The 27,336-nt window shown below is 53.9% G+C and overlaps 11 protein-coding genes across 11 annotated transcripts; 7 read left to right on the forward strand and 4 right to left on the reverse strand.

Annotated features, from left to right (window-relative positions):
• Positions 1–561: 561 nt before the first annotated feature.
• Z520_00759 (uncharacterized protein) lies at positions 562–1,355 on the forward strand (the record flags this gene model as incomplete). The annotated part of the gene is made up of 2 exons (XM_016771279.1): positions 562–966; positions 1,053–1,355. The coding sequence occupies 2 exons, from the start codon at positions 562–564 to the stop codon at positions 1,353–1,355; spliced, it is 708 nt and encodes a 235-aa protein (XP_016638189.1).
• Positions 1,356–2,463: 1,108 nt separating this feature from the next.
• On the forward strand, positions 2,464–4,969 carry Z520_00760 (uncharacterized protein; the record flags this gene model as incomplete). Its single annotated transcript, XM_016771280.1, has 3 exons — positions 2,464–2,881; positions 3,019–4,072; positions 4,195–4,969. 3 exons carry the CDS (start codon positions 2,464–2,466, stop codon positions 4,967–4,969), a joined length of 2,247 nt encoding a protein of 748 aa, XP_016638190.1.
• Positions 4,970–5,482: 513 nt separating this feature from the next.
• Positions 5,483–7,481, reverse strand: Z520_00761 (uncharacterized protein; the record flags this gene model as incomplete). Its single annotated transcript, XM_016771281.1, has 6 exons — positions 5,483–5,724; positions 5,855–6,474; positions 6,548–6,626; positions 6,712–6,731; positions 6,793–7,112; positions 7,215–7,481. The coding sequence occupies 6 exons, from the start codon at positions 7,479–7,481 to the stop codon at positions 5,483–5,485; spliced, it is 1,548 nt and encodes a 515-aa protein (XP_016638191.1).
• Positions 7,482–8,839: 1,358 nt separating this feature from the next.
• Z520_00762 (uncharacterized protein) lies at positions 8,840–11,026 on the reverse strand (the record flags this gene model as incomplete). The annotated part of the gene is made up of 4 exons (XM_016771282.1): positions 8,840–9,844; positions 9,905–10,174; positions 10,239–10,397; positions 10,451–11,026. 4 exons carry the CDS (start codon positions 11,024–11,026, stop codon positions 8,840–8,842), a joined length of 2,010 nt encoding a protein of 669 aa, XP_016638192.1.
• Positions 11,027–13,475: 2,449 nt separating this feature from the next.
• Positions 13,476–14,441, forward strand: Z520_00763 (uncharacterized protein; the record flags this gene model as incomplete). Its single annotated transcript, XM_016771283.1, has 1 exon — positions 13,476–14,441. One exon carries the CDS (start codon positions 13,476–13,478, stop codon positions 14,439–14,441), a length of 966 nt encoding a protein of 321 aa, XP_016638193.1.
• A 373-nt stretch (positions 14,442–14,814) lies between these two features.
• Positions 14,815–15,732, reverse strand: Z520_00764 (uncharacterized protein; the record flags this gene model as incomplete). Its single annotated transcript, XM_016771284.1, has 1 exon — positions 14,815–15,732. The coding sequence occupies one exon, from the start codon at positions 15,730–15,732 to the stop codon at positions 14,815–14,817; it is 918 nt and encodes a 305-aa protein (XP_016638194.1).
• Positions 15,733–16,438: 706 nt separating this feature from the next.
• Z520_00765 (uncharacterized protein) lies at positions 16,439–18,199 on the forward strand (the record flags this gene model as incomplete). Its single annotated transcript, XM_016771285.1, has 4 exons — positions 16,439–16,813; positions 16,894–17,420; positions 17,512–17,791; positions 17,876–18,199. The coding sequence occupies 4 exons, from the start codon at positions 16,439–16,441 to the stop codon at positions 18,197–18,199; spliced, it is 1,506 nt and encodes a 501-aa protein (XP_016638195.1).
• A 972-nt stretch (positions 18,200–19,171) lies between these two features.
• On the forward strand, positions 19,172–21,610 carry Z520_00766 (uncharacterized protein; the record flags this gene model as incomplete). The annotated part of the gene is made up of 10 exons (XM_016771286.1): positions 19,172–19,826; positions 19,891–19,911; positions 19,974–20,089; positions 20,166–20,327; positions 20,404–20,500; positions 20,559–20,630; positions 20,687–20,725; positions 20,809–21,059; positions 21,167–21,395; positions 21,474–21,610. 10 exons carry the CDS (start codon positions 19,172–19,174, stop codon positions 21,608–21,610), a joined length of 1,779 nt encoding a protein of 592 aa, XP_016638196.1.
• Positions 21,611–22,330: 720 nt separating this feature from the next.
• On the forward strand, positions 22,331–23,134 carry Z520_00767 (uncharacterized protein; the record flags this gene model as incomplete). Its single annotated transcript, XM_016771287.1, has 1 exon — positions 22,331–23,134. One exon carries the CDS (start codon positions 22,331–22,333, stop codon positions 23,132–23,134), a length of 804 nt encoding a protein of 267 aa, XP_016638197.1.
• An 893-nt stretch (positions 23,135–24,027) lies between these two features.
• Z520_00768 (uncharacterized protein) lies at positions 24,028–25,835 on the forward strand (the record flags this gene model as incomplete). The annotated part of the gene is made up of 3 exons (XM_016771288.1): positions 24,028–24,357; positions 24,482–25,561; positions 25,722–25,835. 3 exons carry the CDS (start codon positions 24,028–24,030, stop codon positions 25,833–25,835), a joined length of 1,524 nt encoding a protein of 507 aa, XP_016638198.1.
• Positions 25,836–26,105: 270 nt separating this feature from the next.
• Z520_00769 (uncharacterized protein) lies at positions 26,106–27,275 on the reverse strand (the record flags this gene model as incomplete). The annotated part of the gene is made up of 4 exons (XM_016771289.1): positions 26,106–26,287; positions 26,424–26,649; positions 26,781–27,123; positions 27,259–27,275. The coding sequence occupies 4 exons, from the start codon at positions 27,273–27,275 to the stop codon at positions 26,106–26,108; spliced, it is 768 nt and encodes a 255-aa protein (XP_016638199.1).
• Positions 27,276–27,336: the final 61 nt, after the last annotated feature.

The raw sequence follows: 27,336 nt of genomic DNA on the forward strand, positions 1-27,336 counted from the left end.
TTTGGGTGTGCGCAGACACCAACGACACGAGTGTCGTGAGTCCAAGACAAAGCACAGCAGGTTGCATTTTGTCGATGTCAGATTGAATGAGTCTTGCCTGAGGTCAAATATTGTAAGAGTTCAACTGTGCTGTTAGATTCATGGATGTGGGTGCGAAGCATTTATGGGCAACATGCTTATCTTGCTCAAGCTCATTTCATGCTCTGGCCCAGAGCTTGTCGAGCTCACCACGAGTCGACGCTCCCTTGTTCATCTGCAAGCCACATGGACCCTTGGTCCTATCAAGAATGCATTCGTGGTGGTCGTGGACGAAGCTAGTCTGCAAGGCTAGCACCAAGCCGGAAGTTCACCGAAAGTGAGCAAGTTTTTCTAAACCCCAACCATCACCCAAGGGATCAGCACCACGGTTATTCGGATACCAATGCGCTTCACCATGTGTTTGGATGCCACGTCTTCTTGCAGAGACAACAGCCTCTCCCCCTTTTCGCGCTCTGCTCTTTTTCTCCTTCTTCCCTGCTCAAACCTTACTTCCAAAGCAAGATTGTTCGCCAACAAGTAGCCATGAGAGCCTTCAAAGCCACTTCGCTGCTAAACCTCATACTCCTGCCACTTTGTGCTTCTCACTTCATTATCTTGACACCGCCGCCTTTGGGGAACAACATCAACAATGAGGACCAATCACCCTGCGGCGGTTTCAGCCCCTCGAGCTCCGACAACATCACAGATTTCCATGTCGGAGGCGACGCTATCGGTCTCACAACCCTTCACGCACAAGCATATTTCGCCTATCGTGGGTTGCTTGGCACGTCTCTGTCGAACCCAAACTGGACTGTCCTGATCCCGACCGTCGAAGAATTTGGCCTGAACAGTTTCTGCCAACCTGCGCTCACAGTCCCTCCTTCTTGGGCAGGATCGACTGGTTTGCTCCAGGTCATCCAGGACGCGGAAGACGGCGTACATTACCAGGTATAAAGTACCCCATGAAGCATTTTGAGGACTGTTGAACTTCAGACTAATGAAAATGTCTGACGTGATCGTTTTGGAAACTTTAGTGCATGCATGTGAACTTCGTTGCAGGAACTGGCACACCGTCATCAGCATGCAGCAATTCGTCCGGTGTTTCTGCCACGTATGCAGATGATCCCACGTTCGACACTATCGAGGGTGTTGGAGGCTCGCCGTCTTCGACACAACCTTCTACGACACCAACCCAGACAGCGTCGCCGTCCACGTCCTCAGCCCCAGCTTCTTCATCGGCCTCGACTTCCGCTGCTGCACCATCGATGAGACTTAGGATTGCAGAAGCTTCGCTTTGGGCTGGGCTGTTGGCGGTGCTGGTTGCTTCCTGGACATAACAATGGGATCTTGTGATCTTGACGCCTTACTGGAGAATGCACCCACCGCTGGATCATCACGGAGAAGGGTTTCCGACCTCATAACCTATTCGGTCACCTGTCTACATGGCGGAGATGCAAAATTTTCCAGTTCAACTAGATTAGTCTGATAGTTCTCGACGTCGCTTGAGGAAAGGACATGCAAATGAACTATGACCAATGGCCATGATGACCTGCGTGTATCCTGTACCTCGCGTATGACATTAGGACCAACCAAAAGCAACGTTGCCGGTATCATCATGCCTAGTAAAGACCCCCGACCTGAGCCTAGACTTCTGACTTGGCGGAGGAAGCTCTCCGCCCGTGCCTTGTCAGCTTCCTTGGCAAGAGACCATCTTCCGCCCTACCGGCTGCCAATACGAACAATTTTCAGCCCCTTCTTCCCATCCTTCATGACCCAAGATCAGAATTTGTAAGTCAAAAAGACACTGAGACATTATGGAACGGCGAAGAGTAGACATCACGGATTCGGGCAGGCTAACCTTCGCGCCGGCGCCCCTCAAGATCCGGCGTTTTCAACGATCCCGCAGCTCACGCAATAAGATGTAGCTACCCTCATCATTCTTGCGGCTGAGATAACCTCGGAGCGGGCTCTCTTGGCCACTCAATCACTGGAGCTATCACCTTCAAGCGATCAAGAGAAGGGGTTGTTGCCCCATTTCTCAGTTCAGCAGCAGCGTGGGCATCCTCCTTCCCAAATCTCACCCCGTCAATGTCCGAAAAGAAAGACACAAGTCCTCTCTAGCACTTTACTTGGTGATTTTATCTTTTTCCCTCTCGCATGTCTTCTTGTTACTGTAAGGACTTTCCTTCTACTCGCCCTCTATCCTGCACAAAAACAAAGACTTGGTGGCTAAGATACCCTTTGAGATGCGACAGCCTCCGGCTTGTCGTGCATTCCCCTTCCTGCTTTGGGTCACGGCTCAGACTCTGTGGGCATGGCTCGTTTTAGGGGCAGTCGTGCGGTCAGAAGCTGGATATATCGATCCTTGCGCTGAGATTGCAGCCAAATATGATCTTTTTTATAGTGGTATTGCTGTCACCCTGACCACCACAGCTTTCTCTGCTAATGCGATTAGGTGATATCTCGGCAGCCTTACTCGACCCGGAAGTGGCATATGAATGCTTAAGCTCAGTGCCTGTTGTTCAAGAACACGCCGAAGCACTGGTGGCAAGTCTTCGACGCTATCTTGAGGTGCAAAGTACCCTCGACTACTTGGCCGCTCCAACCTCCGGATGGCTTTTTGCGCCAGTGGATATTATCAATGTCCTCAGTCAAATTCGACAAAAGGTTACAAACAATGATTACTCAAGCGAGTACGACTTGCAGGTTGATCTACATACAATGGCGCTGCTGGGAAAAGACGACCATTTCATAACGAAAGGTCCCATACTGCGCTCTCTAACATTCCACCGATCCCCGGCTGCAGCTCCTTTGGTCTCTCTGTCTGAAGATGGAACACAAAATCCACTCGTCTATCTTTTATGTATGTCATTTCTGACCTTCCAAGAGCCTCGTTGTGGATCTGACGATGATAAAAATAATGTTACCAACCCCATCCCTGTGGTCTTGTTACGTACCCCCCTGCGAGACTCAGTGCATGGACACTAACATATGAAACAGCTTACAGATACTACCAGGATGACTATGATGAGCTCAACCTACGCACGGACAAGGCGTATTCGGCAGTCGTGAAGATCAACGGCCTTGACGTCCAAGAATTCCTACAAGTGGAATCCTTGACCGGCACGTCACAAGACCTAGACTCCTTGTACAACGGCATGCTATATCCCTACGAACTTTTCGCCAACCCTGAATTTTACCCGGGACCTTACACAAACTACACGTTTCAGAATGGCTCCACCAAGTCGTTCAAAAACTTCGCTGACTGGGGGTTCAGTAATTTGACCGGGATTGTTGATGGAAATGGCATGTACGAGCTGTTTTTCCAAACCGTGGATTTCTCCGACGATGACTCCGGCGCGTCTGCTGCACAACGCGCGAGGAAGCGAAAAGGGAAGCGACAACCGACCGCGCCCGCTGTGCTGTCCGACGACGCCGGTGCGTTCACCGGGTATTGGGGCGACGGGCTCCCAAGCGATGTCGCCGTCATGGCCATCTCCAGCTTTGAGCCCGATGATGATGGTGGTTCGGATGTCAATTCCCAGAAGACGCTCCAAACAATCCTCGAGGCCGCAAAGGAGAACGGCAAGGACAAGCTTATAATCGACCTGCGCAGCAATGGGGGCGGATCAGTCAGACTGTGCCTCGAGACAATGGTGCAGCTGTTTCCCGATACGCCTCCAGACACCAAGTCCAGCCTGAGAGCCTCGGGGGTCCAGAAAGCCCTCATCGAGTACTTTAGTGAGCAGACCCAGATGGCCGAAGACGTCGACCCCAATTCGGGCGTAGATAATGCAGAAGTCGAAGCCGAGCGTCAGAACTCTCCCTGGGCATACGAGGCCGTCATGTCGCCCGGCGTCAGCAAATTCGACAATGCGGACCACTACTATGGCCCCTATCGCGAGGGTCCGGGATATTTCACCTCGTACTTTCAGGAAAACTATACAAACAACGAATACTCCTTGATCGACCACTCGGATCTGAAAATAACGCAAGCGGTTCCTGGGGCACAGTGGCCATTCAGTCCTGAAAACATGATTATCTTGACCGATGGGTAAGGATTAGTCCAGCGCCTTTCCAAAGCCTACTTTCCTCTTCTCCTGCCACATGAAGCTTCTAGACATTTCGTCCAAGATTTCCTCAATCGCGTATGGTATGCTAACACGCGGTGGCTAGGTACTGTGCGTCCGCGTGCTCGATCTTTGTCGAACACCTGAAAAACAAGTTCCGGGTGATGAGCATCGTCATCGGCGGGCGACCACAGACCGGTCCGATGCAGACAATCGGCGGCGTCAGAGGGAGCAGACTCTTCGCCTACGACTCGCTAGCCTTCATGCTGCAAGCATATAAGAACCAGACCACCGCGCAATCGGATTCCGCCGCCGATTCACAGATATTCGCGGACTGGGACTACGGCCCCGCCGAGCGCTTCGGGGACGGCTTGCGCGTCAACGGCTTCAACGCGTACCGCATGAGCGATCCGCACAACATCCCCCTGCATTTCGCATACGAGGCTGCCGACTGCCGGATCTGGTACACGCCGGAGATGATCGAGGACGACACGGTGCTTTGGAGCCGGGTGGCGGAGCTTGCGTTTGCGGACCGTACGCAAAATGTGATTGAGTCGCCCTACTGCCTCGAGGGGAGCACGGGGCATGCGACCAGCATCAGCGGGGGCGTCAGACAGGGAGATCTGGGCCCGCAGACGCCGCCCGACAGCGCCTTCCCGCAGTATACCGGTTGGATCGTGAACGGCTCTGATATCACGCAGGAGAATCTCGGCCGTGCGCACGGTTTTGGACCCGGTGCGCGACACAACAGCGCTGACGACGCTGCTGACGACGACATGCTCGTCGATCCTGCCGCCTTGCAGGATTTCAAGGACTTGTGCGCACAGGATATCACTGACGAGCAGTGGTTTCTGAAACTCATGTGCCTGAATGTGCAGTGATTCGATTGAGATACTCTGTGCTTTGCTTGGGATCGTTGACAACGTCCTAGTCATGCTGTATATCCTACCTAGAAAGGGGAGGGGAGAGAGAGAGAGAGCGCGAGATGATAGTAGCGTCAAAACCTCTCGATAGCAAGAAGAAAAATAGGGGAGTTTAGTACTTTTGGATGTCTTACGAGGACATGCGTCCTAACGGCGCTGCTTCTGTAGATACATACCTGGTCAGCCTTGCGCGGGAAAGGGGCGGCCTTTCCAACGACATGAAATCCGTACACTGACATGTAAGGAGACAGTATTACGATCGGGAGACCAAAATCTGGACTTGAAAATTCCAGAGCACTCAAGTTTTTTCAAGCATATCCCACCCAACGTCCGTCCCGTCACTTTTGCTGCCTATTCGGTTGTGGGGTGTGTGTACTAATTCCTACAACTTTGCCGGCACATCTTGCCAGCATGCCTACGTGGCCCCTTTCCCTCTCATCCCCGGTTTTTTGTCCAGGCTCAAACCCCCTTTCAGTAGACATAACGGAAATTCATGTTTGTCTTGTCCGTCGCGTCGTCCTCGTAGGCGTGGTCGAAGCTCTCCACGAACCCGGCGGCATCCCGTCTCTTGTTCTCTCGGACACAGACAAATCGATAGGCGAGGACGAGCACGAGCACGAGGAAGAGGGAGATCACCGCGGTAATGTAGGTGAAGCCCGTCGGGTAGGTCGGCCCCTCCTCGACGAGGAAGGTGAAGGGTGTCACAAAGTTTCCTGTCGATGACAGACGACATTAGCCATCATCTCGCCGATGCTTTCGTCGCATGAGGTGTGAGGGGCGGACTGGGAGACCACAAGGGGGAGGGGGAGTGGGACATTGTCTGTGACTATCTCGTTTCCTTACCAACGCAGTAACCAAAATACAAGCCTGCAGACATCAGGGTCCGCTTGGTGTAGCCAGCGGTGTTGGCGATAGACAAGTCCATGATCAGCGCGTAGCATCCGGGGAAGCACTGGATGAGGTAGAGGAGGAACAACTTGGCGCCGATCGGGGCGTGGGGCACTTTCCACATGATGGCCGCGGTCAGGAGCATGCAGACGCCGCAGACGAAGATGCCCCAGGTGCGCGGGTTGTACTTGGACAGGACGCGGCAGGTCCAGGTGGTCACGATGCACAGAAAAGTCGAGACCACGCCCACGGGAACGGACAGGAGGAGCGCGTTGAAGCCGCTGAAGCCCATGCCCGCGATCAGGATGGGCAGGAACACCGTGCTGATGGTGCTGATGGCCGTGATGCACAGGCCCATGCCGGCCAACAGCCAGAACTTCAGCGACATGAGAATCTCCCCCAGCTGCTTGGTTTTGAAGTGGGTGTTGCGCACGCCCGTGTTGTTGACCTTGATGCGGCTGATGGCGATGAACTTTTCCCGCTCGCTGAGACTCTTCGCGTGCACCGGATCCGGCTCCATGAAGAAAAAGATCGGCACCGCCCACAGCGTGGTTATCGAGCCGGCGAAGATATACCTTGGAGAAATATGGGTCAGCTCTGAAGGAAGGGTCGTTTTTGCTTTTCCAAGATTGAGAAGATGTCCCTTACATGTATTGCCAGGGTCCAAGGGCGCCTTTGATATGTCCTAGGCCGTAGTTGACCAGAGGCGCCGGGACCGCGACGAGGCCTGGAACGCCAGATTAATGTCCATATTCCCAATCCAAGAAGAGGTAGAAGGAGATAAATGTGTTTTTCGTCTCCGGGCAGCTTACCAGCGGCACTAAACCAGATCCTACGAAACGCAGTCAGTATCAAAATGTTTTGTACTGAGAGTCATAAAAGGGCCGACTCACCCTTGGCGGAAGGTCTGTTCTGCCTTTGTATACCAACTGCCCACCACGACCATGAAGGTCGGTGGGATGCCCGACTCCAGGATCCCGAGAAAGAACCGTTGCGTATAGATCCCCCTGTAAGTGGTGCAGCCGGCGGTCGACAAGACACAAAGGCCCCAGATGAGGACGGTAGCGAAGATGACATGGTTGATGCGGAACCTCTGGGCCAGCAGGGTCATCGGATACGCGCCGGCCATGTAGCCCAGGTAGAAGATGGCCGCCGTCATCGCATATCGGTTCCCGACCGTGAGATCGAGATCGGTCCTCAGCCCAAAGATAGCCTTTGGTTTTCGGGAGCAGCTGTGTTAGAACGGATTGATTCGCTCCACCTTGATTGTGATTTGGGAAACAGGGGGAAGAGGGAGAGGATCTCGATAGCTTACAGCGTGCGACAACATATATTTGTCATAGAATTGCAAGGCGAAGGTGACGAACAGGATGGGCAGTACTCTCCTGTCGATCTTCCTCACCAGCTTCTTCTCCTCCTCCGGGGTCCACGTCTGCTCGCCGTCGTAGTTGGCGATGATGGCGATACCTTCATCGTTGTGGACCGTGTCGATTTTATCGAGCGGCGCGGTCTCCTGGGCCGGAGAATTCTCGAATTCCAGATGCACTCCGTCGGTCTTCTCTGTCTGCTGAGTGGTAGCCATTTTCAAAACAGTAATACGGCCAGAGAGGGGTTTCGTTCGTCTTGTCGACGATCTGAGAGCACAAGGGGGGTGGTGTTGTCGGGCCTGGATCTCTCGTGTATCATGAGACCCGCATGACCCCGTCTTATATGGTGCGTCAACGAGGTTCTAGGGGAGGTGTCGGGGTTTAGGTGTGGCCAGGCACACGGATCGGCCAAGAGTGGACAAAAAACACATGGCTAGCTCCAAGCAAAGGAGGGCACAAACGACCGATCGAAAGATGTAGTCTAGACCCGAACAGAGGTAAATCACATTTCATTCTCCTCTGCGGAACGGATGGTGCGAGGAACAGGTCCGAACGAGAACTCAACCGAAATTGTTCAAGCAATTGATGCGCCTTGCTGCAAGCTGATCTGGGCTTAAGGGTTCGAAAACGTGGGAAGACTGGGAGCATGCGGTCGGATAATCGCACAGGGGTCGGCTTCCGGATAGCAATGCGAGGCCACAGAGGCGCTTCAAGCAGGGCAATATCGTTAGCGGTCGAGCCAGGGTGGGATTGGGGAGGGGAGCCGGGGTCAGCCGTTTCCCGGGGATGGGAGGGGAGGAAGGCCCCCCTCTCTGGAGAAAGGCGGAGGAAATTGCGGAGAGGAAATGCAGTGAGTGGCGGAGACAATGTGTGGGATCCACCACCGCCGCCCGAGAAGCCAATCATAGCGACAGAAATCAGCCGCCTCGCTTGGCCATATCACGTGACACGTCCCGCCAGCCCAGTATCAAGGCATAGACACTGATGCCACAGCCTGGACGGGTTATCAACTTGCCTTAAAACTATGGCTTAAACAGCGGGGACACGTGTCACGGAACCCTGCAGCATGTCCGTCCCCCACGAAGGGGCAAAAACCACGCTAGCACTACCGATTTTGACTACCGACGACAGCGACCAGAACCTTCGGATAGTCGACCCATGATCCATCAACCCTGCGAAGCGAAGAATCTTTTCGGGAGCCTCAATTGACTTCCGTTACGGGGGTCCCAAGACTTCGTAGCTTTCTCCGTACCGGATGTGGATCTTCTGCTTTGAATGCTTTCAAAAATCGGTCCCAGTCATAAACAAATCTGGGCACATGATTGCTCTATACTGCACCAAGAGATCTCAAAAACATCCAGACGAGACATGCACGTCATTACTAGATGTATGTTGGGGCGAACTCACGAATGCTTTCCATGTAGACTCGGCAAGGGGGTTGGCAGAACTTCGTCTAATGGAGAGCGGCACGAATTCATGCAAAATTGAGGCGTCTAACCTCTTGTCTCATTGGACTAACTTGATCTGACAAGCATAGTAATCATCGTTCACCCATTGAGGAGAGAGGCTTTGATTAGAAGATAAAATCCTGGTCAGGCACGGGTTTCGAAGTATCCCGCAGGTTTAGCACAACCTTGACGAAGCTGTTGGCGATGCCCCAGACTCTCCGGCGTTTCAACAGATCGGCGGTTTCGTCCAGAACCTGCCGTCGTCCCTGGTTAGAACACAGAGAGGGAATCCCATGCAGACTGATGACCTGGGCCTGTCCGTCCCGTAGCCAGGACCTCAAATTGGCAGACTCGGTGTCGTCCTCGGCCCCGATATGGTCGAGGCGGACGACGAGGTTCTCCGATGACCCAGCGCCTGTGTTCCTTGGTAGCCATCTCGCCAGGTAGAATAGGACGGTCCCCGCGTGGAATATCAGAAACGGCTCGTCGGGGCAGTTGCTGGGGTATGTCCTGGCCAGCGACAGGATCCGCGCGCAGTGGAAGGCCGTGTTTCTCACCATTTCGGGCTTTGCCGCTGCCCAGTGACTCATCTGAGTGAATGCAGTGGTTGCCTCGTTCCCCTCCCGCAGGAGCGGGTATAGCCAGTTCATCAGGCCATTGGCCCCGTACAGATGGGCAACGTGGATGATCTGGAGGGTATGAATGGCGCTGGCGAGTTCAGTCGTCGTCAGTGACGAACTCAAAGTGTGCGGAGACCGTGCGAACCTGTCAGTGGCATCGAGAAGGTCCGCGGTACAATTCTCGGGACCGTTGACGAAGAGATCACATATCGGGGAGCCCGTAATCTCTTTCAAGGTCCATATCATCCGCACTTGGGTCAAGACCAGGATATATCGGTGCCGCTCTTCCACGAGCCTCTCAAGAGCATTTTGACTCTTGTCATAGAAACTCCGAATAAGAGGCCTCAAGCGTATGCGACTGGGATATCCCGCCGAAAGCAGCATCGCATGCCACGAGTGAGCCGATTCGGCCTGCCAGTATTGTGACAGACAAGGGAGATCCATGTGGATGTCTCCGATAGTGAGGAAGGGTCGGTTGTTATGTAGATATGCCACAGAGGCATCATATTCCTGCAATGTCATGGTCAGTCGAATTTGTGGTTTTGGGGGCGAGATGTGGTATCATCATACATAAACAGCCCACCCCAGACGAAGCAGACGTTCTTGATGGATCCAGTCCCTCCATCGCTCCTCCACCGCCGTGGCAGGCAAGGAGCCAGGGTTCGAGTCAGGTCGATGTCTAAACAAGCCCATGCATTTGGCATGGTGCACCAAGTTGCTCCTCGACGACTCACTCAGCTCAAAGAGTCGTTTGTTTCCGCTACAGTAACCGTGAAGGCCCTGCAGAAGCTGAGCTGCGAGGTATGATTCTGTTCTGACATACCGCCGGTCGTATTCGGCCTGAAGTGATGATGAGTCAACACTAATCCGAACTTGTCGCATCGCCGAGCGGATAGGCACTCACTAGGAATAGAAGCAGTCGACGATTGAGCTCGGAAAGTGTACTGGAAAAGGCTTTCGCGTTGTTGTAGTGGGTATAACAAGCACCGATACTTGCTATTGCCAGCGTTACCGTGAGGTCATCGGAAGGATCAAAGGTTGCTTGGTGGATGATTGGGCAAACCTGATATCGTTTAGAAGGGTGCTGGGATGTTTCGAGTCTCGAGCCTGGCTTACCAAGTGAAAATGTGCAAAGTATCGATCAATGCAATACTCGAGTTTCTCCTTAGTTGGGAAGTGGGTCAGGTTGACAGATTGCCAAGGGCTGCGTTGAGCCGGGAGTTTGATAAAATGCGCCAGAGCCTCGACAGTGGATTGTCCAAGATTCCAGGCCGAGAAAAATCGAGACAGAGATTGTGTTGCTTCGTCGTCGGTCCCTCCCAGAGCCGGTAGCTCAAGGGAGCGCTGGGGGTGCTCGGCGTGCCATTCCATGGGCCATGGATCGTCTGGACTAACGCTGTTTTCCGCGTGGGGTATCGGGAGTTCTGGGATCGCAGGGTCTCTAGAAGGCTGTCCATCCGGTTTGTGACCCTCTCGTGGGCTCTGAGCGCTACTGGCGACATGAGTATCTTTGACGCCATAAAAATTGGTGAGGTCCGCCAAAGAGTCATCGGGCATTCTCTCGAACAGCCAGTCAAGGTTGGAATTAAAGTCAGTCGCTTCTAGTATGCTAACAAAGTCATTTTCAAACAGTCCAGTCGTTTCTGATGTGATGGTAGTGGCAACCGGGGCATTTTCGGAGCCATTTCCCATGGCCGAGTTGAGGATATCGGTTTCAGGGTTGGAATAACCAAAGTTGGAGCCGTTCGAGTGGGAAGAAAGCTGGCTAAAGCTAATGCTTTGATCTGTATTTGAGTTGTTCGCGCGCCGTTCGGGTTGCGGCACGGTTATGGAGGAACTTTCGGCTGCTGCTGGTGCTTTGGAAGGCTGACTTATTCTTGTGCTGGTGTTAGATTCGTAGGTACACGGAATTTGCCGTCGCTGACAAGATGCACACGGGGGGTGTTCTCCTGTGCATCGAATCTTGGACCTTATGGTATGTCAGTCTCAGCTTGAAGCCCGGCGGGAGCAAGACGCGGCATACTGAGAACAATTCCGGCATGCCGTCCTTTTGCGCCGTTTCAGAATCCGGTGCTCATCGTGAACTCGCATGTGCCGAAGCAAGGAATCGCTTTTTTCGGTCCTGATCAGCCAGGTGGTCGCTCGCCCACCAGAAAAGGCGCTTACCGGCGGTCAAATGAGCGTGAGCAAGTTGGACAAACTCGCCGCGCATATGCGTCGCTGCTGAGGTCGAATTGACGCGGCTGGAGCGCGGTAGTCAAGGGCTGAGACATGGCCGTTGCCCAGTGTCTCAACTCAGAGGGCAGGAATATTGCGACTTCAGTGCGTAGAACCAAGAAGATGCATCGCCTTTTGCGTATCTAGTTACCATTGAGCTGAGAAAAGGGTTGGAGCCGTGCTGAGGGGCGAGAGATCTTCTTGGGGGCGTCGCACCCCAGGTGCCGCCTATGCAAGCGCCTAGTGGGCCCATGCATGTGACTCCGCGGGGTTTCTACAGGCTTGACCCAGCTAGGCGTACTAGTACCTAGGTACCTAGGTAGTCTCTGAACTGGGCGACTTGGGAGCACTTTCGGGGGTTGGCTGAGGGCTCCCCGTTGCACCTGCTCTCCCCCTTCCAATCCTCCATCAAATGAATGGCTGTTCATCACGAGCAGCTCGGTTCTTACATTCTGTCACTTCCCCCAGCATATCCTACATCACTGGCATGATGTGGTTCTTTTGCTTGGCACCACACTGGAAATGTGTAGGTCCAGTAGCTCATCTTGCGCAAGGTTCATCAGTGCCGCTTCAGAAACTTGTCCAACAGGGAGAATTGAACAATTCGAGACGCCTTCCTGAGCACTCGCTGTCTCTACCCGAGAACACTTCCGAGAACAAGCCACTACGTTGGACTGATTTCACTTCTTGATCTGCGATACAGCTACTCGGAAGCCTATCAATCGCTACGAGGACACATGAAGCTTTCCCTTGCTGGCTTTCTTCTATCCCGCCTTTCCTAATTGATTTCCGGATGCCGCTCAATGCCTCAATATCATTTGGCCTCATCTTCCCCAGTCTGGATAGCCGCGAACAGCCGTGAATATGACATTTGGTAGTTCTAGGAGATAGGTCGGGAGGCTTAGTTATCTTCGAGGATGAGACCCAGCATCCAAGACAATGGAAAAGAGGGAAGATGTCGAAAGGAGCCCTGGAGGCCTGCAGATACATGTCTTTTCGAGGTCCGAAGGGATGGAACAATGCAACGCTAGGGACCTCCCCTGGGCGACGGCGTTTGGTTCGACATCCCTGCGTCGTCGGATCGATGCATCAATATTTCGGAGATGGAGCGCTTATTGCCAGGGCCCCCACTGCGCAAGATATAGATTACTAACCCACGTCTTGCACTTTTTGGTGGCGTCTTGAAAGGCGGAGGTTTGATGCACTCCATAAAACTCCACCACAAATCAACTCCGACGTGTCTCGGCAGGCACTGTGGTGCTAAGGAGATCTACTCCGAGGAAATCAGACAGTCTGGAAGCCGACATAGCCGTGTCTTCGGTTGTCCTGTGCGTAACCCCAGTTGCTCTGGCCCGCGTTGAGACCCCGGGCGCTTCACGGTATCATGACAGGGCTCTAGAAGATCGTTGACGCTGACCCGGGCTGACCTGCTCGACGAGATTTCAATTTTCAGGGACCTTTTGCCGGATCGACTGCTCCTGACCAGACAACACGGCTTTTTGCTCTTCGCATGGCTGAGCTCCTCACTACCTTACCAACCGCACCACCTATGAGAGCCGTTCGTTGTATCCCATCTTTGTCGACAGTCGCCCTCAGCAAGCCAGTGTGATGATATTGACAGTATCTCCAGAACACCATTGACAGGTCGTCGGTCCGGCGGATAGTTGTCGCTGGCTTAGTTGCTAATTGGCCGGGCTGAATCGTGTTCGTTTGCTGCAGACTTGCCATAAGGTGGGCACCGATATCTCCGACCAGCCCTGGTGCTGCGATTCCCTGGCTCCCATCGAGATCTACAAATCTTCGCCTCACTGCCATATAAGTTCAAGCTCTGGGCCAGGCGCGGTTTCTCCGGAGTTTTGGAGAAGTCGACCTTTGGAAGAGAAATCCAAACCTACTCGCCCCTAACCTAGTCTGGATTGGTACAATGTCAACACTTGTCGTTGTTACTGGTGCCACTGGTGGTCAGGGAGGCTCCGTCATTCGCGCCTTGCAGAGCAAACCCGGACTACGACTGCGGGGTCTGAGTCGAAACCCTGATGGGGCAGCGGCCAAAGAACTAGCAAGCCAGGGCGTCGAGATGGTCCAGGCCGACTTGGACGATGTGTCGACCCTCCAGAGGGCATTTGAAGGAGCCCAAGTCATTTTCGCTGTCACCGACTTCTACGAGACCATGAGGGCAGCTGACAGCTGGACCGCCATGAACGTGGAATACCAACGCGGTATCAACATTGCCGAAGCTGCATCGCGTACGGGGTCTCTGGAGCATTTCATCTGGAGCACGTTGCCATCGGCGCACAAGATCTCCAAGAAGCAGTACTTCGTCCCTCATTTTGAAGCCAAGGCCAAAGTGGACGACTTCATCAAGTCGAAATCTCAGCTGCTCGCCAAGACGACCTTCTACTGGGTCTCTTTCTTCGGCGAGAACCTCCAGAAGCCGACCTTCGCTCCCTTATACCTGTCTGGCCTGAAGAAATATGTCATCGTCCTACCGACTGCCCCGTCCTGTCCGGTCGGCTTCATCGGAGACCACCGGACCAATATTGGGATTTACATCGCGGCAATCATCGAGCAAAGATCACGCACGCTGGGAAAATACGTGTTTGGAAACGTCGAGACAGTGCCGCTCAAGGATTACTATGACATTTGGGCTTCGGTCGTGGGCAGGACCGTCGAGTACCTGCAGGTGTCCAACGCCAGCTACTGCGAACTTTTGCCCAATTATGGGCAGGAGATGTCGGTAATGCTGAATTTCTGGAACAAGTATGGAGCTGATGCATGGTCCGGAGAAGACACCTTGACAGACGCGGATCTGGGGATCACCAAGCAGCTGATCGGGCTAAGGGAATCTATCCAAAACCTGGATTGGACATCTACGCTGGCACAGGAATGAATCGATGGGTAGGCGAAATCGACCCTGCAGAGTAATTACATACCAGGTAAGCATAGAACTCTATTCCAACGGCCTCCTCGAGGGTCCGGAACCAGGGATCGTCGGAGTTTGCTCTGCCACGATGGTGCTGGAGATCTGCCGAAGTGTGCTGCCGCTCCAACACAATGAGAACCTCGAACAAATCTAGAGTTCGTGGATTTGATCCCCCTTGTAGCATCAATCAGTAAGCTGTCCAGATGTCAGCGTCCCGCGTCTCTCCTCCGCCACACACCGGGCCGAGGTGGTGGGATCCACTCGTGCCAATCAATTAACCCCATCCGGTAGTACTAGTCACGACCTATTCTGACTATCTATTGGTTGTGTGATCTGTCGTTCACGCTGGGTCCTTCTTCAACCACGAGCCGAGTTTGTATCCCCATTCCTCCTCTGCCTCGATTCCGCTTCCCAGACCCAGGGGAGGACTGATGTGGTTGTGGCCCTTGATGTTGACGTAGTCCAGCTGAAAGGTACCCGCCTTCTTCAGTAACGCGACAAAGTCTTGGCTGGATTTCTGGATGTCTTCGGGATCCAGTTCACAGTCCATGACCAGAACAGGGGGCCATTCAGCCGATGTCAGCTCGCCCGCCTCCTCTGCGCGCTGTATCGAGGCGATGGGGGACTTGTCGTCCAGGCCCTCACCAAAATACCCGCCAAGCGCCTCCCTCAGTGGCGCCGACGAGTTCTGGAAGTGGTACAGCGCCCCGAGAACGATCACCCCGGCGAGTTTCACCCCCGTCGAGCCACCCCCAGCGATCAGCTTGCGGCGCGACTGCAGGTACGTGGGCTCGAACAGCCACGTGCAGACGTTGATGCCGCCCGCGGAATTGCCCATCAGATAGAGAGCTCGCTTCTGCCCGGCGTACCGCTGGTCGATCCAGCTGAGGGCTGCGTCAACGTCATCGCCTCCGCTGGGGAAACTGGCGCCGTGTTTGATCAGTCGGTAGTCCACGATGATCGTCTCGAGCCCGACCTTTTCGGCGAAGAAGTAGCCGAGATTCTTGTAGAACAGCGGGCGCATGGGGTTGACCTTGTCTCCATTGGCGAATCCCCCGCCGTAGAAAAAGACCAGGACCGGGCGGGAGTTACCACCGAGGGTCGGTGCTGCCGACGACGGGGTATATATGTCGAGTTGCTGACGGGCATCAGACCCGTAACTGTAGGTGTCCCTCGAGGCTCCTTCGATCTCCTGGGAATGCTCTTCCACCAGCGGGAGGTAGATTTGATTGGTGGGCAAGACCACCTGTCCAATCATTTTTCCCAGCGGGGGGAGTTTGTCCATCATTGTTCGGTTCAGGGGGTTCTAGGTGCAACAGGAGTTGGTGAATCGATATTTTCTATCAATAAGTCCTGAAGGCTGACGGGAGCGTCAACTTCAATGATCGGGGGGAAATTTGAATAGCTTGTTCTCCCTCAGTCCCAACTGGTTAGCAAGAGGTATAAAATCTCGCACATCGAGTGTAGTCTTTGTCATCACAGAGACTTACAGTACCTTGACGGCAGGGTCTGTGGCAGGTCATGCACGTTTGTGGCGTCATTTTCTCGGGGTCAATGGCGGCGTTCGGGGGCTCGGCCGAGGAGCTCTGTGTCGGAGGGGGAGTCTGGGAACACGAGATCACCAGCCCACACGCTGCGCCGCGACTAAGGTAGGGAGAGAATACACGAATCACCGTCCCGCCATTTGGGACCGGGGGACTCGGGGTAAGGCACATATTGACCATTTCGATGTGATCATACCGTGAAACGGTCATTGCGGGCCGCGTATATCCATTGGAGACTGGAGGTGTCAACTAACCAGTCCAGCGGCAAAGTATACCCCCAAGAATCCTAAAGAGTCAAATTGATATATGGAACATCTCTCTGATCATTGAGTCTACGTGAAGGAGGCTGACGCATCCGATAAGAGGGCAACGGTCTAGAGTCCATCGCCCCAACGCTGTTGACAGGGCCTTCTGTCCGCCATGTTGTTCCAACTGGGAGGTCTGCTTCGGCAGCCTGGCATTCCCATTACCGTCGTCGTCCTCGGGGCTCTCATCAGCTATGTCGTCTATCAACGATACCTCCACCCTCTCGCCAAGTACCCTGGGCCGTTCTGGGCGAGCATGACCAACTTCTGGAAGTTTTATCACTATTCGACGTACAAGTTGCCCGATACAATGGTCAAGATCCACGAGAAGTATGGGCCGGTGGTGAGGATTGGACCGAATGATTTGAACTTCAACGGTGCCCGCGCCATTGCACCCATCTACCGCGTGGGACGGAAAATGCCCAAGGGGATCTTTTACAGTGCCTTTACTTCATTTGTGCCCAACCTCTTTGGCACCACCGACGAGGCAGTAAGTTTTCCACATGTCCCGACCTTTCACGTTCCCAATTAAACAACGGGAGACCATCTGACCTGACATCACATTGGCAGCTACATTCTCTCCGTCGCCGACAGTTGGCTCATGCATTTTCCGTGTCCGCGCTCAAGTCCATGGAGGTCATCTTTAACGAGCATATTGGCAACCTGGTCCACAAGGTCGACGACCATGCTCAATCCGGACACGTCATGGACCTGAAGGAAGCCTTCAGTTACTACGCCTACGACGTCACGGGTCACCTCGCATTCAACCAGTCGTTCAACACACAGAACCAAAGCGATCCGGACCTCCTTCCTCCACTGTGGGGGCATTTCTTCTTGGGCAATCTGTACGGCAGCGTTGCCCACCTTCTCCCGTGGATCCGCGACTGGACATCGTGGCACCCTTTCGTCAAGAAGATGATCCAGAATCGAATCCAACTGCGCACCCAGGCTGCTGTGTGTGTGGAACGAGCCATCTCCAACCACAAGGAGGGCGAAACCGTGCGATCTCTCATCACGAGCCTGATCGACGCCGAGGATCCCGCGACCGGCGCCAAACTCTCGCAGGATGAGATCAATTCGGAAGCCTTCGGTTTTCTGTGAGTTTGACCTCTCCTTCTCCCATGACATCTTCCATGTTATCGGAAGATGGAACATTTGAAATTCTGACACACATGAATCTTTGATCAGAGTGGCCGGATCCCACACCACGAGTTCGTCGTTGACGGTGTTGTTCTACTATCTCACCCACAACCCCGAGATCTACGCGAAAATGGTCCAGGAGATCGACGAACAGCTCGTGGATGACAAGGAGGTCTACGACTTTGTCGGCCTCGAGACGGCATTGCCATACAGCTTGGCCGTTCTCCGCGAAAGCTTCCGCATGAGCCCCGTCGCCGCGCTGTTGCTCCCGCGTCGAGTCACCGAGCCGACGGGTTCGTTGATCGATGGCGAGTTGATTCCTCCGGGGGTGAGTGGGCATCCTTTCCATACTATGACACGTCCATATATCCTTGTGGCTCTCGAGTCGCGAACTAACACCGATACTTTCCAGGTCAACTGCTCCATGGTGAGCACCAGCGTCCATCACAACCCCGACATCTGGGGGCCGGACCACAACCGCTTCGACCCCGACCGGTTCTACCCCGGTACCAAGCTCTACGACGCCTCCTTCGCCACGAACCTCATGCATTTCGGCCAGGGTCACCGGCAATGTATCGGCAGGAACATCGGGATGATCTCCATCTGGAAGATCGCCATCACGATGCTGAAGAAGTATCGCTTCGAGGCCGTGGACAGAGGCGACGTCCTGGAGATGATTCATACCGGTGCCGCGGACAAGAAAGGTCCCCTCCTGGTCAAGATCACACGCCGATAGACATTACAGAAGGGACCGAAAAGAGGGAGGAGGGTGTCGAAATATAAGACGAGCTTGATTTCCATACTACGGTTCACTAGAAAAACCATTCATCTATCTGTCCATCCGTCCATACATTTTTGCTCCGGTTCTCTAATCTGGCATATACTTCGAGACCAAGGTACTAGACTGTAGTCCTGCCAAGTACAGTAGAGACGAACGTTGCACCTTTCCGTCGACTGGAGGATGTGGAGTCTCCTTTCCTTCCCTGGGTGAGGTGATTGGTTGATTGATTGACATGCTCCTAGACCTCTTCGGTATCCGCGCAGGGCCCACCTGGGTTACTCTAGGCGCGCTCGGGGCTTCGTTCCCTTGTTTCTGGTTGGGTGGTCGGACTACCGGTGTGGCAGACACTGTATCTTGCTTGGCTGTGCTGGCATTCACATTGGTTCCGAACAGCAGGAAACGTTCGAGATGAATGACCAGCGGCCCTCTTTTTCCCGTCTTCTCCGTAACCCGTACGTCGGATCGCTGTGACGGTCTTTGTACAATGTCCGGTTCTCGCCTGACAGACCGTCTCGGCACCGGCTTCCCCTCCTTCGGGGCAATACTATCTGCATTCGGAGCACAAGGTGTAGAGCTTCCATTCCCGTACCCGGAGCACGGTGCCGAATGATAACCTACAATTCAATCCACTCTTACTGTTCTCACCAGTAATAGATCCTAGCCCCGGCTGAAAGACGTAAGGCCGCTCACCCGGAGGAACTTCGTCGCCGGCCGCTGGTTCGAACGAAACCACCACACACGCGACCAGATCAGCCAAGTGAATGATGGCGAACACGTTTCCGAGACTTTTTTCTTCTACCAGGCTCGCTGTCGCGATAGAGTCCTCCAATTTCATGATTGTGATAGCCAAGCCCATCGCCACCACTGGAAGTCTGCACCTATCCTGACACTCTCCCAGGAGAGGACGATCGGCCTTTTTTCGCAGCCATGGGCTCCTTGGGAGCAAAGAATGTCTTCGACACGCTCCCCGCAGCGTTCCCCCATGCCACTGTTCCTGAAGATGTCAACGTGGAAGACGCGGCGGATTGGGTGATCTCGCGACTGGAACACCTCGACACCGACCTGTTGCGCGACGACGCTATTTGGCGGGACTCTTTCGCCCTCACGGGAACGCTGCGGACGTTTTATTCAAACAGGACAATCACTGAGGTCTGGAAAATCCTGACCGCGAGCCACGGCGCTCGAGATTTTCGAGTAATCCCCCAAACTCCGCGGGTTATGAGGCTGGCCGAGGACAACCAGTGGGTAGAGGCCCGTTTCGAGTTCACGACCACAAATCCGGCCACCGCCGCTTCTGGAATCATGACATTGGTCCCGGTTGGCGATGGCACTTGGAAGATCTGGGTCCTCAGGACGATTTTGGAGCAGCTAGCGGGCGCGGGCAATGTCGACGCTCTTGAACCAGGTCCAAACCGCACAAAGCAAGACATTACCGACTTTGATGCAGTTGTTATCGGAGGTAGCGGAGCCGGATTGGCCACTGGTGGACGTCTTCAAGCCTTGGGAGGGGTCAATTATGTGATTATCGAAAAGAATGCTCACATTGGAGATGCTTGGTCTGTTCGGTACTCGTCGGCACGTTGTACGTGACCAAACCCTTTCCGCAACTTGCGCTGGCCACGTCGGACTGACTCTTGAACCACCAGTTCACACCATTAGGGAATACTGTGAGTTGATTCCAAACCGGAGATCAGCTGTTGAGCGACCAATTCCTAATCTGTGATTTCAGCACACCTTCCATTTGAGCGCACGTTCGGACCAGAGCACGAAGAATACCTGGGCAAGGACGCTGTGGCAGAGGCCCACCGCAAATGGGCGGAGAAGTATGGCGTGGTAAGTTGTCCTGTCTCTCACCAAGGGAGACCCAAAATACTCAAGGTGCAGCCTCTCTGACCAGAAGTTACCTATCCAGAATGTCTAGCTATCGACCAAAGTGGAATCTGGAATCTGGAATGCAGAGAAGAGGCTGTACACTCTGAAAATCTCCAGAAATGGCGAAAACTCTGAAATACGGACCAGACATGTTGTCATGGCGACGGGGGCAGGTTCAGAGACGCCGAAAATCCCACTCATTGCCGACAAGGTAAGTCCCCAGGCTTGGTCTGTGCCCAAGCTTTTCAATTGCCTCAAGCGGGCACTTATGTCGCTGCGCGTGACAGGAACTTTACAAAGGTTTGGTGTTACACTCGGTAAGCTACAAAGATGCGAAAGCGTGGAAAGGCCTGTCGGGGGTGGTGGTAGGGTCTGCCAATACCGGTATGCAAGCCCACAGAAATTCTGGTCCCCTTGGACTAACAAAATCTTTCTCTCGAAGCACATGATGTGGTGGATGACATGTATGAGGCTGGAATGAAGTCAGTCACAATGGTACAGCGATCACGGACATGTGAGCGAGGTCTTCAGCTTCATCCAAGTGGACAGAACTAACGGATGTCGATTTAGATGTGCTTCCGGTCGAGTACATTGATGTACCCTACAAGAGTAAGCATCTCTCGGTTGCCACTTCTACTAACCCCTACCCTCCCGTGATGCAAGAAACTCCAGTTGAGCTGACTTGCGGTCAGTGGTATACAACGAGAGAATCCCCACCGAGATTAGCGACAGGATGTTCATGTCGAACGCCATCGCGGTCTCCCGACTCATGACATCGCACCTGTTCACTGCCAAAGCCAAAGCACAGCCAGAACGATGGGCTGCCCTCACTCGCGCGGGGTTCAATGTCGATCCATACGGGGATATTGCAGAAGCCGTCAATATCAGACTGGGCGGACATTACATTGATGTTGGCACATCCGCCAAGATCTCCAAAGGACTGGTGAGCTGCAGCCCCTTTACTTTTGTGGTGACAACCACTGTGTGAAAGTCAGAACGAAGGGACGTTCCGGAGCTGATTGATGATGGTCGCGTGACTGTCCGCTCTAGATCAAAGTCAAGTCCGACTCTCCAGCTGTCCGGTACTACGAGAAAGGTCTCGTCTTCGCCGACGGGACCCAAATCGAGGCGGACGTGATCATCTTCGCGACCGGGTTCGTGGGGAACCTGAAGCAGCACGCCGCCGAGATCTTCGGGCAGGAGGTTGCCCAGCGAGCTGGTGACACCTGGGGCTTGGATTCGGAGGGAGAGGTCCTTGGAGCTTACAAGCCCACCGATCGTGAGTTTCTTTCCCCAGCAAGCCAGGTCAATTTGGCTGGCTTCGGAACGGGCTGACGATTCCCCTTCCCTCTTGCAGAACGAGGCTTATTCTTCCTCGGCGGGGGGCTAGGATATGCGAGGTACTACTCTCGGTATATCGCGTTATCGATCAAGGCGGACGTCGCGGGCACGCCTCTGCCAATCTATCAGAAACACAAATTTGTTCCTGCGTGAATAGAATTGCAAGTGGTTGATAGATAGACCGAGAGTGGTTTCAATGTGAGAATACTACTGCCACGATAACTGCCACGGTTTTTGATGTCAACACTATCATTCGTGCTACTAGAAGTATTATCACGAAAGGTACTACTACTAGTAGTATAGGTTTTACCATAGAAATTGTGCCAGTGTCGCCTGTTGCAATCCCAGCTTTCTTTCGTTGGCTAGGGTTTCCAATACATGGTTCCCCTCCCGACCCGAGCACGCCGAAGCCGCCACAGGTCGCGGCCACAGATTGTGCACCTGGATAGATGCCCATACCTGTGCCGAGAAGAGTGGCGCCCAGGTGGCCCCGGCATCCCGGGGGCCGATTTCAGGGCATCCCATCCCCAAACATTGAAGAGATGCGCCACCATTAAGCATCCCCGGGTGGCGGGGAGCACAATCCACACACCGCGAACTGAGATGGCCGTCTGACTTGGCAGGGCTCGCTTGCGTTCACGGCAGTCGGCGAGAGAGGGAAGGAGACGCATAGATATTTCGAATGGTTTCTATGACATGACCAGAGTCTCGATACTGGCCAGGTACGAACTAGACCATACACCTCGAAGCAGTATCTCAAGTTGCCACGCTGCTGACAACTTTTGCTTTCCCTTCCCTTCTCTATCCCTGATTGTACGTGTCCTCATTCTCTCCTCGCTACCCTTTCTGTCTTCGCCCGAGCAATTGCGAACCATGTCGGACTCTGCGCCAACTCAGCCGCCGCCGCCACCGCCGTCGTCCCCATTTGAATGGGGAAAGTTGAACATCGGAGGGAATCACGACGACCCGCCGCTGCCAGAGGATGATCCGACGGTAGGGATCCGGATGAACCACGCGATGATTCGCGTGCGCGACCCCAAAAAATCACTCTTCTTCTATATGAACCTGATGGGGATGCGGACGATTTTCACCATGAACGCCGGGCCCATGACGACCTACTACCTGACACACCCTCAGACGCCCGAACACCGGGCCGACCTGGCGAAATTCAGCGCGGAGACCGCCTTGAGGACGCAGTACACGTCCGGCCTGCTCGAGCTGATGCATGTGCACGGCTCGGAGAACCAACCCGATGGTTACTACAAGGGCACGGGTAACAACGTTCCCTCCCTGGGATTTGGACACTTGGGCTTCACGGTTCCGGACGTCAAGGCGACGGTGGCACGCTTGGAGGAACACGGTGTCAAGGTGTTCAAGCCACTGGGCGTCTCCGACCGACCCACGCTGCCCATCACGAAATGGGAGACCGATCAAGGGGTAGGGGTGGGCGACGAGGACGGCATGGCCCCGTCCTTCAATAGAATTGTCGAGACGTTTGTGCACGTCTTTGATCCGGTAAGCAACTACGAAAGGAAAAAAAAAATCAAGACAAGGAAGAGGGGTGGGGCGGAGATGATTTTTGTTTCGATTTTATTTTATTTTTCCCCCACCATTTTCCACCCTTTTTCTCTCGGCGATGGTTCCGCCAGGATTTCTTACTCACAAGAGGAAATATGAAACTTCTAGGACGGATATATCATCGAAATCATCCCGCAGGAACGCGATTGGCATGCGAAGAGCTTACGGGGGGAAGAATGACGGACAACAGACATTCAGCGGAACGGATCCTCTCGGATCGATATCAAGGCAGAGGGTATAAAGGAAGCTTACGCTTGCACCTCCTGCTGAAGGTCAAGAAATTCTAACAGCAGTCCCTAAGGTGATCATGTACATGTCGGACACTGACCAAGGGACATCGACATGACCTAGGAGCCAGGGAAGATCAGGAGCTAGGACTAGGAAAACCTCAATGGGAAGCAGCTCCCAGGTAGATGAGCTTTTCTGAATATCGCTAAATTAGTCCATACCCGAGGGAATACCTGATATCAAACATTCTTTAAACGAAGCCTGTTCGTTTTGATATGCATACATCGGCTTGCTCTCCTCCAGCGTCGTCGCCTCCCTCGGATCAACCACGCCAACGCTTCATGTCTGCCGCCGCGGGCTTCCCTCTAAGACGCGGGATCTTGCTCTCCGAGATCCCTGAGCTCCTGTGCCTCAGCCATCCTCATCTCGGACCACGGTGTGGTCGCACCGCCTCCCTCCGCGGTCCTGGACATGTGACCTAGACGCCTGTGGGTTGTAAGCTGGCAACCCACTCCGATTGTAACCCGTCTACGTTACCTTTAATATCCAATAAACTCTTTTCTCTTAGGGAAACAAATTTAAGGATGTTTAAAACCTTTGGTCAAAGCAAATTCCCCCATTCCCAGGAAAGGACTGTGGGAATGCTCAGCTAACTTTCGGCTGCCAGGATAGAGCTGGTATACCTACACAACGACAAGAGAGAAGAAGGAGGAGGAGGAGGAGGAGGAGGATCCTAGATTTCCACCTACCAAGCCGGGGAAAAGATGGATTCGCATTCCATTGACGATTGGAAGATGAGTACGAAGGTGATTCCCTATGCACCTACCTCCGCCTTGCTGGTGGTGGTGGTCTGGCTGGTGGTGTCCACCTTGCGGACCTATCTCCAGCTCCGACACGTTCCCGGGCCCTTTCTGGCACGATTCACGAACCTCTGGCTCGCCGTCAAGATGTGGCGAGGAGAGAGCTTCGCGGATATTGCGCCGGTGCTGGACGAGAGGTATGGCCCCGTCGTCCGGATAGGCCCCAAGACGGTCATCTTCTCAGACGCCAATGCCATCCCGACCATCTATGCCACGACAAATGTTTGGAGAAAGGTACGTCTCGCTTTCCGTCTTCCTCTCATCGGCTGCTGCTTCCCAAGTCTGTATGCCAAATTCGAGTCCTCCTTCCGTCCGTCCGTCAGCCGCTAAAATGAAACCTTCACTACGGTTTTGACAGGCATCAACGTATGAACCTGCTCGAATTGTAATGAATGGAAAGGTGCAAGACTCCTTCGTCACCACGCGGCAGGAAGATCGAGTGTCTGCGATCAAGAAGCATATCAACTCGGCATTCACCTTCGGGGCGATATCAGACTATGAACCCCATGTCGACGAGACGGTCCGACTGATGAACGAGCGCGTCAGGTCTCACGCGCCGACCGTCGACTTGGTGCGATGGTTCAAGCTGTTCGCCTTTGAGGGGATCTGCCGGATCGCATTCAGTGACGGTGACTTCCCCGAGCAAGAAGTCCAAACCACTCTGGTTGCACTGAAGGAGCGATTCAACCACTGGCAGCGCTGGCTCATGTATCCGGAGATTGAGGCACTCCTGTACAAGAACCCCCTGGTGCGCGGACGGATGGGGCCTTCTCTCCTGACTCAACGGGCCATGCAGAGGGTCCGTGAGAGGGAGACCATGCTGGAGAGCGGCGCCGGTCAGGTCAAGTACGCCGACCTGCTCGACCGGTATATGCAGGCCAACAAGAAGGCGCCTGATACCTTTGGCATGGCCACCGTCGTGGGGTTGGTCATGTCGACCATCCACGCCGGGGCCGAGTCGACGGCGTCCACGCTCGCCATCACCACGCACTATCTCCTGCAGCACCCAGCCGCGATGGCGGAGCTGATCAAGGAACTTGAGGACGCCCAGCTGGCCTCCCCTCCCTCGTTCAAATCCGTGGCCAAGCTGCCTTACCTCGAAGCCGTCATCAAGGAATCCATGAGGGTCTACAACATCAGCGTTTTTACCCTGGACCGCGAAGTGCCCGCTGGCGGCGCCCACGTCGCCGGTGTTTTTGTCCCCGGGGGGACTACCGTGGCCATCAGCATGATGGGATTGGCGAGGAGAGAGGAGCTGTGGGGTCCCGAGCCTGCGGACTTCCGTCCCGAACGCTGGCTTGAAGGTGATTCCGCCCGAAGAAACAGGATGGAGAGGGCCTTCATGGGCTTTGGCCAGGGCAAGCGCATGTGCATCGGGCAGCACATTGCTTGGATCGAGATGAAGAAGGTCCTTCCCGAACTGCTCTTGAATTACGAGGTATGCAAACAAAACCCCTTACTGTGCTTTTCCCCCTCGAAACTTGGTTGGGTCATTCTGTGATCTATGTCCGCGCACGATCCATTCTTTTCTTTTGCTGTTTGATATATCCTATAGTCTTCAGCCAGGTACTGACTTTTCGCCTCACCATCTTGAACAGTTTGAACTCATCCGACCGAAGGGCAAGTTGGAATTTTACACCGCAATCGTGGCGTTTCCCAAGGAGCTGATCGTCAAGGTCACGCCTCGAAAGCGAGATGTCCACTGTCTGTGAAACTTTTGGGGCCAGAGGGGGACATAGAACCAATATAGCTCGGAAATCAAATTGATGAGCCTTTGGCCTTGAAGCTATCACCATTATGATAAGATGTTTGTGTGGATAATCAGAATGAATACGTAGGACGTCTCGCAAATGCCATCAAAATGTAATGAGAATTAAAAGCCCCATCCCGAAAAACTCGAAGATTGATTGGACAGATCAATCATGCTTTTCGAAACCCTCCCCCCCTCCCCTCCCTTGTTTCGATTTAATTCATGGACTCCGTCATCTAACATGTGTGATTTTGGGATCATTCCAATCGACCACTTTGCCCGTCAGCTCCTCGGGGATCCCACCGAGCGCGAAAGCGACAAATGTCCGGGCCGGCTGGTCCGGTCGGAGCAGTTCTCCCCGGTCGTGGATGCCCTTGAGCCAGGTGTATGTCTTTTCCGGTAACGAGTTCTGGACTATTTTAGGTTAATTAGTATCAATAGATCTCGAAAGACAGGGAAAGAGGGAGAGAGGGAGGAAGTGAGCACACACACACACACACACGAGAGAGAGAGAGAGAGAGAGAGGAATACGGAAATAGTCATGACATACGCTCATCTCGAACCTCCTTCTGCAGACCGGTGTCGACGATCCCCGGCCGGATACAGACGCTGCGGACGATTTGGTCCTCCTTGGGCCAGGCCATGTTGAGGTAATTCATTGCCGCCTTGGAAGAGCCGTACGCGCCCCATTCCGGAAAGGGGCTCAGTGAGACGCCGCTGGTCGTCATGATGATCGAACCCTTGGACTCGTGGAGGTGAGGAGCTGCCACTTGGATCTGATCGATCCCCACATTAACACATAGAAGAGAGGTATGGAAAGGGAAAAAAAAATTAAGGTGCAGTTTTTCCAGTGAGATCAGCTCGTCAAGGCAAGGCAAGGCATGGTTGTGCACTGCTTTTGTCTTACCGAATGGACTAAGGAGAAAAAATTGACGTCGAAGCATTTCTTCCACGCCTCGACGTCCGTCTTCAAGATCGACCCCGTCGGCCCCTGGATGCCGGCGTTCAGGATGATCGAGTCCAGCCTCCCCGCGCGCGAAATGGCGGCGTCCACCGCTTTCTGACTGGATTCTCGCCGGCTGATGTCGCCGCAGACGACCTCGAGGCGATCTTGATGTCGGTCCAAGAGACATCTGAGACGGTGGTCGTGCAGGTCGATGGCCACCACCAAGGCGACGGTCTCGGCCGGTTTGGCCAACAGCTGCTGCGTGATGCTGAACCCGATCCCGCCGTTGGCTCCGGTCACGATTCTGTAAACATATCAGAACCTCGGAGTTTTTGGGGCTTAATGAGTGAGCCTTTGCAAATCCGCAAGAGGACAACATTATGGGGCTATCAAAATAGAAAAAAAACGTATCTGGGGTAAAGAGGGGTCCTCTTCCTACATTGCTTTGCCAACCATCGTGTCCTTAACTGAAGTCTCTGGGAGAGATAGTCCTCGAGAGATAGTCCTCGTCTGGAGT

This window comes from Fonsecaea multimorphosa (assembly GCF_000836435.1).
Source record: "Fonsecaea multimorphosa CBS 102226 unplaced genomic scaffold supercont1.1, whole genome shotgun sequence".
Classification (NCBI taxonomy): Eukaryota; Fungi; Ascomycota; class Eurotiomycetes; order Chaetothyriales; family Herpotrichiellaceae; genus Fonsecaea; species Fonsecaea multimorphosa.